Source organism: Stomoxys calcitrans, chromosome 4 (assembly GCF_963082655.1).
Source record: "Stomoxys calcitrans chromosome 4, idStoCalc2.1, whole genome shotgun sequence".
Lineage (NCBI taxonomy): Eukaryota > Metazoa > Arthropoda > Insecta > Diptera > Muscidae > Stomoxys > Stomoxys calcitrans.
Genome location: NC_081555.1, coordinates 80117019 through 80131941, shown reverse-complemented (window position 1 = coordinate 80131941; position 14923 = coordinate 80117019). Strand labels below are relative to the sequence as shown.

General features: G+C 38.0%; 1 protein-coding gene across 1 annotated transcript in view; it reads right to left on the bottom strand.

The window, feature by feature from the left end:
- LOC106088906 (putative protein kinase C delta type homolog) overlaps positions 1-14923 on the bottom strand; it is a 171712-nt gene that overhangs the window by 103267 nt on the left and 53522 nt on the right. Inside the window, exons 3-6 of the mRNA XM_013254619.2 lie at positions 10289-10698; positions 10106-10221; positions 560-645; positions 366-495 (exon numbers count right to left, since the gene is read on the bottom strand). Of these exons, the coding sequence (XP_013110073.2) occupies positions 366-495; positions 560-645; positions 10106-10221; positions 10289-10698 (742 nt within the window). The remainder of the gene's footprint in view (positions 1-365; positions 496-559; positions 646-10105; positions 10222-10288; positions 10699-14923) is intronic.

Sequence of the window (14923 nt, the reverse complement as noted above, 5' to 3'; positions counted from 1 at the left end):
TAAGAAGAGATGCCGGGAAAAGAACTCGACAAATGCGATCCATGGTGGAGGGTATATAAGATTCGGCCCGGCCGAACTTAGCACGCTTTTACTTGTTTTAACTATTATCGTCTTAGTTCGCTTTTAAAAGTAAATCATCATCATAAATCGTGTTCAATACGACCACCAATGGGTTAATATTTCCACTTCTATCTTGTGGTGGAAAAACAATAAAAGGGAATTTATAGGTTTGTGTCTTTGCTATAGCATAGTTTCAATAAGAAATACGCTAGATGGCGCTAACATTTGATGTGGAAACGTGTATTGCAATTAATTCACCATTTTCATAAATTGTACATGAACATTCATATCGTCTTGGTACTTACCTTCACACTTTAGTCCCTGTATAAAGAATCCTCCCATTATTGAACCACAATGATCACAGAATGTTGGTGACATAAACGTATGAGGTTTAAAACGATGTGGCATATCAATTTTAAACCGTTCCCTCAGCAACTGGTGGATTAAAAAAAGAAGATTTGAAGTTGCTTAAGGAAGATGTTCAGTTGCATTTACTTACAATGGTGCTGGCCGAATCAAATACCGAACCGGAACATTTACCCAAAAGTTTCTCATGACATCTTTTGTGGACAACTGTCTGGCAGGCTAAAACAGAAAGAGCATTGGAAAATCGATGCACTGAATAACGAGTATTGAAATATTGGATGTTTACATAATTAATTGTAACACGGTTTTATGGTAAAAACATTTGAATTTTCTTAGACGAATTAGAGTGTTTTTTGTAACATCGTTTATCTAACACTTCACATAAGTGAAAACGAGATATATTCCTGTTGGCCGAAACTTCAATACTTACCACCATGGATTTTGAAAAAATTTTATTTAAAATTATCAAAAATTATTAGCTCAGTTTTTACACGGATTTTTACAAGGAAAGTAAGTAATTACGAGATTCAGGCCTCTTCGGTCTATAGAAATCAATTAATTTGGCGGTTAAACTTTTCAGGGTGCTATATCTTCAAATGGCCCAATCACGGCCATATGTGGTGTGCGTATTGGAGGTCATGAGTGCTGATTGATCGGAGTAATACATATCTATTGATCAATCTAAGTCAGTGCCTTCCGACGCACAGTGGGATAGAAACGAAAAAAACCTAGCAAAAAACCTGCCGTTTGAGAACGGGTATAGATATCTCTTTGATATGGTTAGAGCTGAGATGTTAACAGAAACATAAGCAAAATGTTAAGGCCCTTGGTGGTCTAGGCGCCTCTTGACAGGCCCTTATAGTTAGTAATTTCGGCATTTTAAAAACTTTTTCGGACTTAATTTATGGAGCGATTTCTTAAATTCTTTCTTTGGTGGATAGTTCAAACGCAAATTTGCCCATGAACATTCCATTGAGGGACCGGTGGCAAACTTCTCACATATCAAAGTTTTAAGTTAAATGATTACGGTTCTCCTTTTTTATAGCGGAGTCCGAAAGGCGTTCCGCAGTGCGACATCTCTTTGGGGAGAAGTTTTTACATGCCATTCTACCTCACAAAAGGTATCCAGCAATAGAAGGGCATAACCACCGCTGAAACATTTTTTTCTGATATTCACGCCAGGATTCGAACCCAGCGTTCAGCGTCATAGGCGGACATGCTCTTTACAAAAAGTTTGCTTGAGGACTACAAAATCTATTCTGATCTCGGGGATTTTTGACTTAATTTTTATGCCCTACACCACGAGATGGTGTTATAAATTTGTAAAATTTTTTGCAATGCTAAGAGGGAGAAGATCTAGACTCAATGATAAGTAAACCGATCGGCTTAGGAAGTAATTATTTAGTTGTGTCCGTCTGTCCAGATATTCTTATGATAATGGTACAGGTCGCATTTATTGTCCGACTTTATTTTTATACCCTACACTACTATTATGGTACAGGGTATTATAAATTTTTGCATTTGTTTGCAAAGCTAAAAAGAGAAAGGCTAGACCCATTGATAAGTATACCGCTCGGATTAGAACCACTTCTGTCTATGAATTCTTGTAATCAAGGTACAGGTCGCATTTTTTGTACGGTTGTCATGAAATTTTGCGCATGTCACTTTTGGTGAGTGGGCTCTTGAAAAGTTGGCCGAAGATCCACTTTTTTTTATCGAAAAATTGTGTTTAGCGACAAAGCTGATTTTTGGATCAATGGGTACGTAAATAAGCAGAATTCTTGATTTTGAAGTGAAGATCAGCCAGAAGCATTGCAAGAGCTACCAATGCATCTAAAAAAAGTCACAGTTTGGTGTGGGTTATGGGCTGGTGACATCATTATAGAGCAAAATATCGATTGCACTATCGATGCTATAGGTATTTAATTTTTTGACTGAGTATCAATTGATATTTTTCCGATGCATATTATCGCAAAAATTACATTTTTTGAAACCCCAAAGCAGCCCGACACTGTATGTAGCCTTTAAGATACATTGCGCCTATAGAGGGCGCAATTTTCATCTGATTAAATTAACATTTTGTGCAATGATTTCTCTCAGGACCTCCAACTGACTTTATAAACCTTTGTTTTATTTGGTCTGTGCATTGATATTGCTTCTTTATAAATCGATCTCCTGATTTTTATTTCTCGTTTTCGTTTGATATATAGGAGATGGGAAATTAATGATAGTATCGATACTATAGGTATTTATTATTATTGTAAAACTATCGAAAATATCGAATGTTGCGATTATCGATAGTGAGGACACTAGTGAGGAGTTGGTCTATAACCTGCTATAGCTGGCATATAATACTATCTCCCGATTTAACAACTTGAGCTCATATAGCAAAAGCAAATTTTCCCATGAACATTCTATTTAGGAACAGGGGCAAACTTATCATATATCAATGAGTGCTGTCCGATTCAAGTTTAAGCTCAATGATAAATGGCCTTCTCAATATAGTCGAGTCCGAACGGCGTGTCACAATGCGACATCTCTTTGGGCAGAAGTTTTAACATGGCAAAGTACTTCACAAATGTCGCCAGCATTAGGAGGGGATAACCATCACTGACAATTTAGTTATGATGTTCTAGATAGGATTCGAACCCAGGCGTTGAACGTCATAGGCGAAATGCTAACCTGTTCGCTACGGTAAGCCCTTAAAGGGCGCAATTTTTATCCGATTTGGCAGAAATTTGCGCACTGACATCTACTACACAGATAAAAAAAAAAATTGAAAAACAAAAACTTTGGTCGAAAAGCAACTACGAAAGTTATTAATTTTCCCGCAACAATTTATTTTGAATCTCAACGAACCAAAGTACAAATTTGTTGTTGAAAGGCACTCTTTGCAAGCCAACATATAACAATAACAACAATTTATCCATAAGCAAGGCAAAAAATCATATAAACAGCCAACATATGTGCTTTGCTTCGGGTGGTGGTGGTGGTACTTTGTATCATTCGTTTTACTGCTGCTCTCGGGTTTTCCTCTGTCACTCTATTACCCTTAAAAACAAATTTTAATAATTTTGGTGCCGCAGAGTATTGAACTCATGATCTCATGTTTGGTGGTCTTGCGCGCATCCTCTAGCCCGCCGACATCATCTTCTTTATGATGAAATGAATCAATAAGTACTGCTGCACAGTAATAAATGTTTTAATTAATTCAATTAAAAACAAGTGAAAAGGCGTTAAGTTCGGCCGGGCCAAACTTTGGATATCCACCACCTCGGGTATATATGTAAACTACCTTTCATCAAAATCCGACGAAAATTGCATACCTTATGTTCCATAGCAGTTATATCGAAATATGTTCCGATATGGACCAAATACTAAAAAGTACAAGTCATTGTTCAATTGTGTATAACAAAATATTGGTCTTTTTAGTAGCCATATCTAAAATTAAACATGGATGTCGAAAAGCCAAACATAGGTCACTGTGACAAATTTCAGATAAATCGAATTATAAATGCGCCTTTTTTTGGGCCAAGACTTTAAATCAAGATATAGGTCTATGTGGAAGCTAAATATATGCAAATCTTGATCGATCTAGACCAAATTGCAGAAATATGTGGAGGAGCTTAACGTAACTCTCTGTCCCAAATTTCGGCAACATCGGACAATAAATGCGCCTTTCATGGGCCCAAAACTTTAAATCGAGAGATCGGTCTATATGGCAGCTATATCTAAACCTGAACCGATCTAAATCTAATTGAAGAAGGATGTCGAAGGGCCGAACACAACTCACTGTCCCAAATTTCGGCGACATCCTTTAATGGGCCCAAAACCTTTAATCGAGGGATCGGTCTATATGGCAGCTATATCCAAATCTGGACCGATCTATGCCAAATTGACGAAGGATGTCGAAGGGGCTAAAACAACTCACTGTCTCAAATTTCAGCAAAATCGGATAATAAATGTGGCTTATATTGGTCTAAGACGCTAAATCGGCGAATTGGTCTATATGGGGGCTATATCAAAATATAGTCCGATGTAGCCCATCTTCAAACTTTACCTGCTTATAGACAAAATAAGAATCTGTGCAAAGTTTCAGCTCAATATCTCTACTATTAAAGACTGTAGCGTGATTTCAACAGACAGACGGACGGACATGTCTAGATCGTCTTAGATTTTTATGCTGATCAAGAATATATATACTTTATAGGGTTGGAAATGGATATTTCGATGTGTTGCAAACGGAATGACAAAATTAATATACCCTCATCCTTCGGTGGTGGGTATAAAAAGGTAAAAACCATTCTAAAAAATTTTTCTGAATTCGAAATTTATATTTTTTATGCCGAATTTTCTAAAATAAGTTTACTGTAAAAAAAATAATATTTTTTTTGGACGACCGGGGACTTTGCCTGGGTTTGCAAGTTATGAATGGCATGTGAGTTTTGTGCTCTACATTGTAGTACGCCTATTTTAACAACTACCACAACTAAAAAATTTGTTAAGTCAATAAAATGTCCATAATTTTTCTATCAAGTCTCTTGTACAGACTTACTTACGCCCTTCAACAAATAATGTCTTCGATTTAATGCTAAAATTCGTTGAGAATTTTAAGTTATACATACAAATTCGGTAGTTGGTTTTTTCTTAGAGATATTTTTTTCTATGTATGGTCTCCAACATCCAAACCAAGTATGGTCTGAATTGGTTCATTACCTCATATGGCAATATCAATTCATATTCATTTGCCGATAAAGAGGTACCGGACAAAGAAAAGATACCGGAAAAATGCAAATGATTTGGTTAAGTTACTATATACTATCGTCTTGACATTCTAGGTTAGGTTGAAAAGAGAGTGTGGATATTAGTCCGCCCATGCCACTATCGACATACACCTGAGCCAGTTATCGGCTTGTTGTGCGCTCTAAATGCTATAAAGTACCCTCCAAAAAGAAAATTTAAGTTAGGGATTCCGTGCTACTCACAAAATCCTTAATTGTTTTCTATACCAAGCCCCTAAGTTGGTTCATGTCTGGTATTGTGTTCCCACCTTAGCGCCGGTGTCCGTTGGCCGCGAAAGCCGGGTAATGACACAGGAAATGGTCCAACGCCTCATCATCTTCCCCTCATGCCCTACACATGCATTCATTATCATTCGCAGTCCTGTGTCCTGTTGTTATACCGAAAGCTATACTGACCTCCTTCTTACTTCCTTTCAGTAATAGCCCACCGACCGTTTTGCTTTTCCACAGTGTTCGTCGCCCACGCCCGGACTCGGACTGCGTCGACCCGAAAGGCTGTCCAAGTTTATTGACTGCAGTCTTCTGGCCTTCACTGCCAAATCGACTGCTTTTTTATTCTCCTTTACTCCGCTATGGCCCGGCACCCAAACGATGCGGATCGTCCCATCCTCAGAGAAGGTGTTAATCTCCTTATACTCCAAGACTATTCATGACCTTACCATCCTGGTTGTTGTTGCCCTAATGGCTAGTTTACTGTCTGTAAAGATGTTCACACTCGACGTCCTCGCGTCGCATTGCGTGATAGCTTGCTTGTAGGATAGTATTATGGTCTGGCAGTTTAAAAGAGATCTTAGTCTTGACATTCTAATTCGATTTAGCCATGCCGGTCCGTCCGTCTGTGGAAATCACGATAGTGGGCGAACGCGTAGAGCTTGCTGCACTAAATATTGCAGAGATACATACTTCTTATTGATGTAGGTCGTTGGAGATTGCAAATGGGCCATATCGGTTCAGATTTGGATGAAGCTTCTATATAAAGTGGTCCTGCAGTTAAACCGATTGGACTGATATTTTGCACAGAGTGTTCCGTTACGACTTCCAATAACCGTGCCAAGTATGGTCTGAATCGGTCTATAACCTGATATGGCCCATCATATAAACCGATCTCCCAATTTGACATCTTGAGCCCCTAAAAGCCGCAGTTGCTATCCGATTGCGCTGAAATTTCGCACGTAGTTCTGTTCTGTTTTTACTTCCAACAATCGTGACATGTTTGGTCCAAATTAGTATATAACCTCATGTAGCTCCTATATAAACCGATCTGCTGATTTGACATCTCATCCCCTGGAAGCTTAAATTTTTTTCCAATGGAGCTGTAATTTTTACGTAGTGTTCTGTTACGACTTCCAACAATCGTGTCCCGTACAGTCGAAATCATTTGTGTAAACTTTAAGCATAATCCATGGTTGTGGGTTCCCAAGATTTGGCCCGGCCGAGCGTGCTAGGTTCGGTTTGCTTGTTGTATTTAGTCTATTATACCCAAAACCATAGGTTAGGCGGTATATTCATTTAGTCATTCCATTTGAAACACATCGAAATATCCATTTCCGACCCTACAAGGTATATATATTTCCGATTGTCGTAAAATTCTAATGCGTTTTAACGATGTTCGTGGGTCTATCCGTCCGTCTGTTGTTATCACACTAAAGCCTTCAAAAATAGAAATAATAAGCTAAAATTTGGCACATATATAGATATAGCGACCATATCAACCGATCTGTTGATTTAGAATCTGAACAAAAGCTTTATTTATTACCCGATGTAGCTTAAATTTGAAATACTGAATTGTTTTAAGCCTCCAGACATCCTACCAAAATATGGTTCAGATCGGACGACATTTAGATATAGCTACCGATTTTCCAATTAAGGGCCTTAATAGCATTAAAAACGGATTTATTGCCTGATTTCGCTGAAACTGTGACTTGCATAAGAGTTCTCGGGATCTGTATCAAATATGATCCAGACCAGCCCTATTTAGATATAACTATGGATATTGTAGTAGAGTTATAATAAAATAAGAAGATAGGTGTCCAAAGGCATGGCCAAAGATTAAACAAAAAATTCATACAAAATAATTTAAAATTATCATTCCACAGTCTTCTCTCAAATGGCGGGGTCGAAAATAAAATTTCAGGCAAATCGGATAATAATTGCGACCTCTAGAGGCTCAAGAAGTCAAGATCCCACATCGGTTTATATGACAGCTATATCAGGTTATGAACTGATTTGAACCTTATTTGACACAGTTGTTGACAGTAAGTATTAAATACGTCATACTAAATTTCAGCCAAATCGGATAGGAATTGCGCCCTCTAGAGGCTCAAGAAGTCAAGTCCCCAGATTTGTTCATATGACAGCTATATAAGGTTATGAACCGATTTGAACCATACTTGGAACAGTTGTTAGATATCATAACAAAATACTTCGTGCAAAAATTCATTCAAATCGGATAAGAATTGCGCCCTCTAGAGGCTCACGAAGTCAAGACCCAAAATGGGTTTATATGGCAGCTATATCAGGTTATGGACCGATATGAACCATACTTGGCACACTTGTTGGATATCTTGACAAAGCACGCCGTGCAAAATTTCATTCCAATCAGATAAGAATTGCGCACTCTAGAGGCTCAAGAAGTCAAGACCCAAAATCGGTTTATATGGCAGCTATATCAGGTTATGGACCGATTTAAACCATACTTAGTGCAAATGTTGGAAGTGCTACCAAAACACCACGTGCAAAATTTCAGTCAAATCGGACGAGAATTGCGCCCTCTAGAGTCCCATGAAGTCAAGACCCAAGATCGGTTTATATGGCAGCTATATCAAAACATTTACCGCTATGGCCCATTTACAATATCAACCGACCTACACTAATAAGAAGTAATTGTGCAAAATTTCAACCGGTTAGCTTTACTCCTTTGAAAGTTAGCGTGCTTTCGACAGACAGACGAACGGACGGACATAGCTAGAGCAACATAAAATGTCACGACGATCAAGAATATATATTCTTTGTAGGGTCTCAAGGAATATTTCGAGTAGTTACAAACAGAGTGACGAAATTAGTATACCCCCATCCTATGGTTGAGGGTATAAAAACATGACAAACTTCATGGCAACATATTCAGAGACAAAGGCGAGAAACGAGTAAGTCACACAGAGGAATGAAGAATCCGCAAAAGATTGTATTATGTGACAGTGATACGTCGAATCAAATAAGAAGGTTGAAAAGCGATCACTTTGTCATAAATACAGGACATATGTTTAAGATCGAAAAATAGCACTTTATATGTATATGCTCCGCTTCATGAGGCCATGAACCAATTGGCATGACATATATTTTAATAATTATCCATATTATGTACGAATACCATATTATGAACGAGTATTGCTTGTTTGCAGGAAACCGTGAGAAGTCAACCTTATTTCGGAGCGAAAACCGCACATTCGACCAAAATCCATCTGTCAAAACTGTATTACGCGCAATTTTCAGTAATTATGGTCACCGAAACTTTTAAGTTACACATATTTTTACATGATTGATCAAAAAATAAATCAAAAAATTTAAAGGTGCTTCCCCTAATCGGGAGATCGGTACATATGCAGCTGTGCTCAAACATGGCCCGAACTGTACTATTTAGTATAAAACGAGTAAATAAAAAATACCCCTTTTATTGGCGTAAAACCTTAGGAAGCATTAGCAATAGGCGGCGATAATTACCGCTGGCATTTTTATACCCACCACCGAAGGACGGGAGTACATTCATTTTGTCATTCTATTTGCAACACATCGAAATATCCAGTGAGTTGTGTTAGGCCCTTCAACATTCTTCGTCAATTTGGCCCAGATCGGTCCAGATTTGGATATAGCTGCCATATAGACCGATCCTCAGGTTTAGGGTCTAAGGCCAATGAAAGCCATATTTATTATCCGATTTTGCTGAAATTTGGGACAGTGAGTTGTCTTAGGCCCTTCGACATTTTCTTCAATTTGGCCCTGATCAGTTCAGATTTGGATGTAGCTGCCATATTGACCGATCTCTCGATTTAAGGTTTTAGGCCCGTAAAAGGCGCATATAATGTCCGATGTCGCAGAAATTTGGGACAATAAGTTAAGTTAAGCCCCTTGATATACTTCTTCAATATGGCCCAGATCGGTGAAGATTTCGATATAGCTGCCATATAGACCGATCTCTTGATTTAAGGTTTTGGGTCCTTAAAAGGCGCATTTATTGTCCGATTTCGCCGAAATTTGGGACAGTGCGTTGTGTTAGGCTCTTCGGCATTTTTCTGCAACTTGGCCCAAATCGGTCCAGATTTGGATATAGCTGCCATGTAGACCGATATCTCGATTTTAAGTCTTGGCCACATAAAAGGCGCATTTATAATCCGATGTCCCTGAAATTTGACACAGTGACTTATGTTATGCTTTTCGACATCCGTGTCGTATATGGTTCAGATCGGTATATTTGTAGATATAGCTACTATTGTAAAAAGACCAATATTTTGTTTACACAATTGAATAATGACTTGTACTTATTAGTATTTGGTCCAGATCGGAACATATTTCGATATAACTGCTATGGGACATAAGGTATGCAATTTTCACCGGGTTTTGATGAATGGTGGCTTACATATATACCCGAGGTGGTGGGTATCCAAAGTTCGGCTCGGCCGAACTTAACGCCTTTTTACTTGTTTCAGATGTTCTCGCCGGTATGAAAACCCAGACATTTAGCTTCGCTATACTGGCTCCCCAGAGTTCAGCATAGTTTATGGTTTACAATTCATAAGGATTCGAAATGAATATATTTGGTGGACATCCAACGTTCGCTTGAACCCAAACATAACCCTTTTTTTGTTTTTTATGTACATACTCACTTATGCATTGGTAACCTTGTTTGCCAAAACCCCACAAAAACAAATTACAAAAGGCACAAAAGGTTGGTTGGCGAAAAAATTTCGCTACAAAGCGATGGCCATTACTCTCATGAGTCCTGAAATAAAAACAGAAAAAACAATTATAATTCTCATAACAACACTTTCGTTAAATTTCATGTATACTTCTGATGTTTAATGGCCCCACGACGGTTAGTAATACTTCGTGGTCTAGTACGACGATCCACAAAACCCGTCGTTTTCTCTGGATAGGAGCGATGTGGTGAATAAGAGTCTTCTTTTGAACGTTGGCGGGGTAATTCATAACTCGCATATCGGCTATGTTGGGGATGTTGATGGTGTAACAGCGACGAATTGCTGTTGTAAAGATCACTGTAGTAGCCACTGCTGCGATCGGCAATGCTTGAAGTACCATCTCTGCTCTCTCTATCATGATCTCGTTCCCTGTCTCTATCCCGATCTCGATCTCTGAAGCGCACACCACCACTTGAGGTACTATTACTGCTGCCAATTCCTAGTGCAGCAGCAGAACTACTTCCACTACCTCCCGGGAAGTTTGATGGCTTGTAGCGATTCTAAAAATAATGAAAACAGAAAATAAATTAAAATGTGAACATTTGACTTCAGGTTGTTATTTTTGTTGCAGCCAAATAAACAAAACAGAAAATAAATTCGAATACACAAAAGTGAAAAAAACTGCCCATGTGTTGATGATGATGATCATGATGGGTGTCTTGAGGAATGTGGTGCATTGATGAACTTACGGCAATCCATTAGTCATGTATATTGCCAATATTTGGATAATTTAACTCATTATCAATGTTTCAGCCAGAAAGACATTCAAGTTGTGAAAGATTAATGTCAAATATATCATGTCATATGTGAAATATATCAGTTTGTTTGCAGTTTCGGGGATAATTTTATTAACGTCTAATGAAAAAGCTTTCGCATTGACAAAAATTCGGCTCTGCCCATAGACAAAATTAGACACCATTAGAAATAACCTCAAGTAAAAACGAGCTAATTTGGGCCGGACCGAATCATGGGAACCCATGATTTCGACCACACTTGGTACAGTTCTTGGGAGTCGGACAATATTGCTGCTTCCAGGGACTTAAGGCATGAAATCGAGAGATCAGTTTATGCGGAAGCCATATCAGGTTATAGGCCGATTTGAATGGTACTCAGCATGGTTGTTGGAAGTTGTAACAGAACACTACGAAAACATTTTTTGCTAAATCGGCTAACAATTGCGGATTGTACGGGCTAAGCAAGCCAAGCCGACGGCCCACTTTATATGTCAGCTATATCTAAATCTAAACCGATATGATCAATTGCAATCCAGCAAGACCTGCATCAATAAAAAGTGTATATGTAACATTTCAAGCGGCTAGCTTTACGCGTTCGACCACTATCATGATTTCGGCGGACAGTCGGACGGGCGGACATGGCATACTTGACTCAGAATGTCGAGACGATCTAGAATATACAGGGTGCGCCAGAGAAGCTTTCTTATTTGAAAAAACTGCCGAGCTGTGAGTTGGTCGGGGAGGTGGTCGAGATGGAGTGCATCTGGAAGGGGAAGACCCCAGTGTATATCGAAGTCCCGAACACAACTCACTGTCCCAAATTTTGGCAAAATCGGACAATAAATATGCCTTTTATGGGTCCAAGGTTTTAAATCGAGAGATCGGTCTATATGGCAGCTATATCCAAATCTGAACCGATCTGGGCCTAATTGAAGAATAATGTCGAAGGGCCTAACACAACTCACTGTCCCAAATTTTGCCAAAATCGGACAGTAAATGTGGTACTTCAGCATTTTATGGGCCTAACACCTTTAATCGGCGGATCGATCTATGTAGGGGCTATATCAAGATATAGTCCGATATAGCCCATCTTAGAACTTAACCTGCTTATTCACAAAAAATGAATCTGTGCAAAGTTTTAGCTCAATCTTTATTTTTAAAGACTGTAGCGTGACGGACAGACGGACGGACATGGCTAGATCGTTCAAGAATATATATACATTATAGGGTTGGAAATGGATATTTTGATGTGTTGCATCACCATCCTTCGGTGGTGGGTACACAAATTGAATACAGAAATGGCTCAATTAACTTTGTTTCGATTTAAGTCGTTAAAAAATGTTTCCTAATAATTTCAAATCATGTCGTCATTCGATTTATGTTGTCTCAGTAGTTTGAAAACAAAAATCGTTCGATGTACCTTATTTGTTTGTAATAATTATTGTTTATTTGTTTTGTTAATACAGGGAATTCCCATTTTTGTTGCTGTGGCTGTTTTTTTTTTTTTTAACCCTACACCTCTACAGTTACAGGAAGAGAGCTACACTCATTGATAAGTATACCGATCGACTCAGAACCACTTCCTGCTTCCGTGCGTCTGTCTACCCATGTTAATTTGTATATAAAGTACAGTTCATCAGATCGTCTTCAAATTTGGCACGGGCATCTTTTTGGCCTGGTGACGAAGCCTATTAAAATAGGAGACAAATTTTTCAGATTTGTATATAATTCCGATATATATATTCTTATGATTTGGACTTATACTACAATAATATCGTCATTTGCGAACTGTTTCTCACAAAATTTGGGGTAAGGAGTTTCTTAGGACTCTCGATATCACTATTGAATTTGATAGAAATCGGTTCAGATTAAGATATAGCACCCTTACCGGCCGACTTTCACTTTTAGAGCCTCTGCAATCACTTTAACCAACCGATCTCCTCAAAACTTTGCACTACGCTTTCCTGTATGTCCACCACAAAACGGACGGATTTTGGTAGAAACTGATTCAGATTTGAATATAACATCCATATATATTCGTCCGATTTATAATAATAATATTGCAACAACGGAGTCATAAGTTAACCGATTCACATGAAATTTTGTACAAAGGATTTCCTTATGACTCCCGGCATTGCTGTCGAATTTCATAGCAATCGCCCCATATATATGTATCAACCGATTTTCACTTTTGGAGCCGTTGTCAGCGTATTTCTAAACAGTTTTTCTCTAAATTTTGCACAACGATTTCTTCTATTACTTCCAAAATATGTCCGAATATTGGTAAAAATTTTTCATTTCAAATTTAAGCAATTTTTAGTTTCGACTACTAAGCCTGCATACCCAATGAGTGTAGGGTATCAAAAGGTCAGCTTCGTCCGTCCCTAGCCCGTCCTTACTTGTTATTATTGGTTTGTTTTGTGAATTTGTGTCAGCAAAATTAATTTAACAACAGATTGCAAAATTCGTAAAATTTCGTGATGATTGAATTGTCTAATCTTATATATCCCCCACCATGGATCACATTTGTGGAGCTCTTTTCCCGGTATTTCGTTTTAGGCAAACAAAGGATAACAGAAAAGAAGCTCTTTTCGAACCATAATTGAATTGAATATTTTAGGCCATGTAGAAGTCATTTATGCCAAATCTAGTAAGAATTGCGCCCTTTAGGGGCTGAAGAAGTAAATGGGAGATCGGTTTATAGGGGAGCTGCATTAGGCCGTTGTACAAAATTTCAGCCAAATCGGATAATAATTGCGACCCTTAGAGGATCAAGAACTCAAGATCCCAGATCGGTATATATGGACACTATATCAGGTTATGGACCGATTTGAACCATATTTAGCACACTTGTGGAAAATCATAACAAAACACCTCATGCAAAATTTCAGCTAAATCGGATAATAATTGCACCCTCTAGTGGCTCAAGAAGTCAAGACCCCAGATGGGTTTATATGGCAGCTATATCAAAACATGGACCGATATGGCCCATTAACAATCCCGACCTACACTAATAAGAACTATTTGTGCAAAATTTCAAGTGGCTAGCTTTACTCCTGCGAAAGTTAGCGTGCTTTCGACAGACAGACGGGCGGACGGACGTGGCTAGATCGACTTGAAATGTCATGACGATCAAGAATATATATACTTTATGGGGTCTTAGACGAATATTTCGAGGAGTTATAAACATGATGACCATCCTATGGTGGAGGGTATAAAAATACGTATAAAAATTTGTTTAAGCTTAGAACTTAAAGATACCTCTTACAAACAATTAATCATATCGTAATATTACGTCAAGGTTGCATTGGTGCAAAACATTTCTTATAATGGGGTGACAATCCAGTATTTCCCATATCGAAAATTTTATCAAAATTCTTCTGTAACCGTAAAATGGATCAGATATTTTCAATTTGTTTTCGGAAAATTTGTGGACGCTACTGCTTCTAGAAATTGACCCATCAGTGGGAGCTAAACTCTCTATTGACTGCCAAAAAACTAAAAGCAAATTAGATCCTCCAAAAACATTTAAATGTGCTTGTTTAAGTGAATGACTTAGTTTTATAGTACTGAAATATAGGCTATTGAATTACTTTCTTAAATATTTGGTCTAATAAGCCTTATTACTTTATTTTGCGCCTTAAATCATAAATTGTTTTTGTTATTTTATTGAATATCTGGATATTGTCCAATTTTGGAAATTTAAATGGTTTTAATTCTCATAAAATTTCACCCAAACTAACTCAAAATACTAAGCAACCATAATTTTTAGATATTTCAGACCGTTTTATAAAACAGCTATATCAGGTTATGGACCGATTTGAACCTTACATAACACAGTTGTTGAAAATCATAAAAACACACCTCATACAAAATTTCAACCAAATCGGATAAAAATTGCGCCCTGTAGTGGCTCAAGAAGTCAAAATCCAAAATTGGTTTATATGGCTGCTATATCAAAACATGGACCGATATGGTCCATTTACAATCC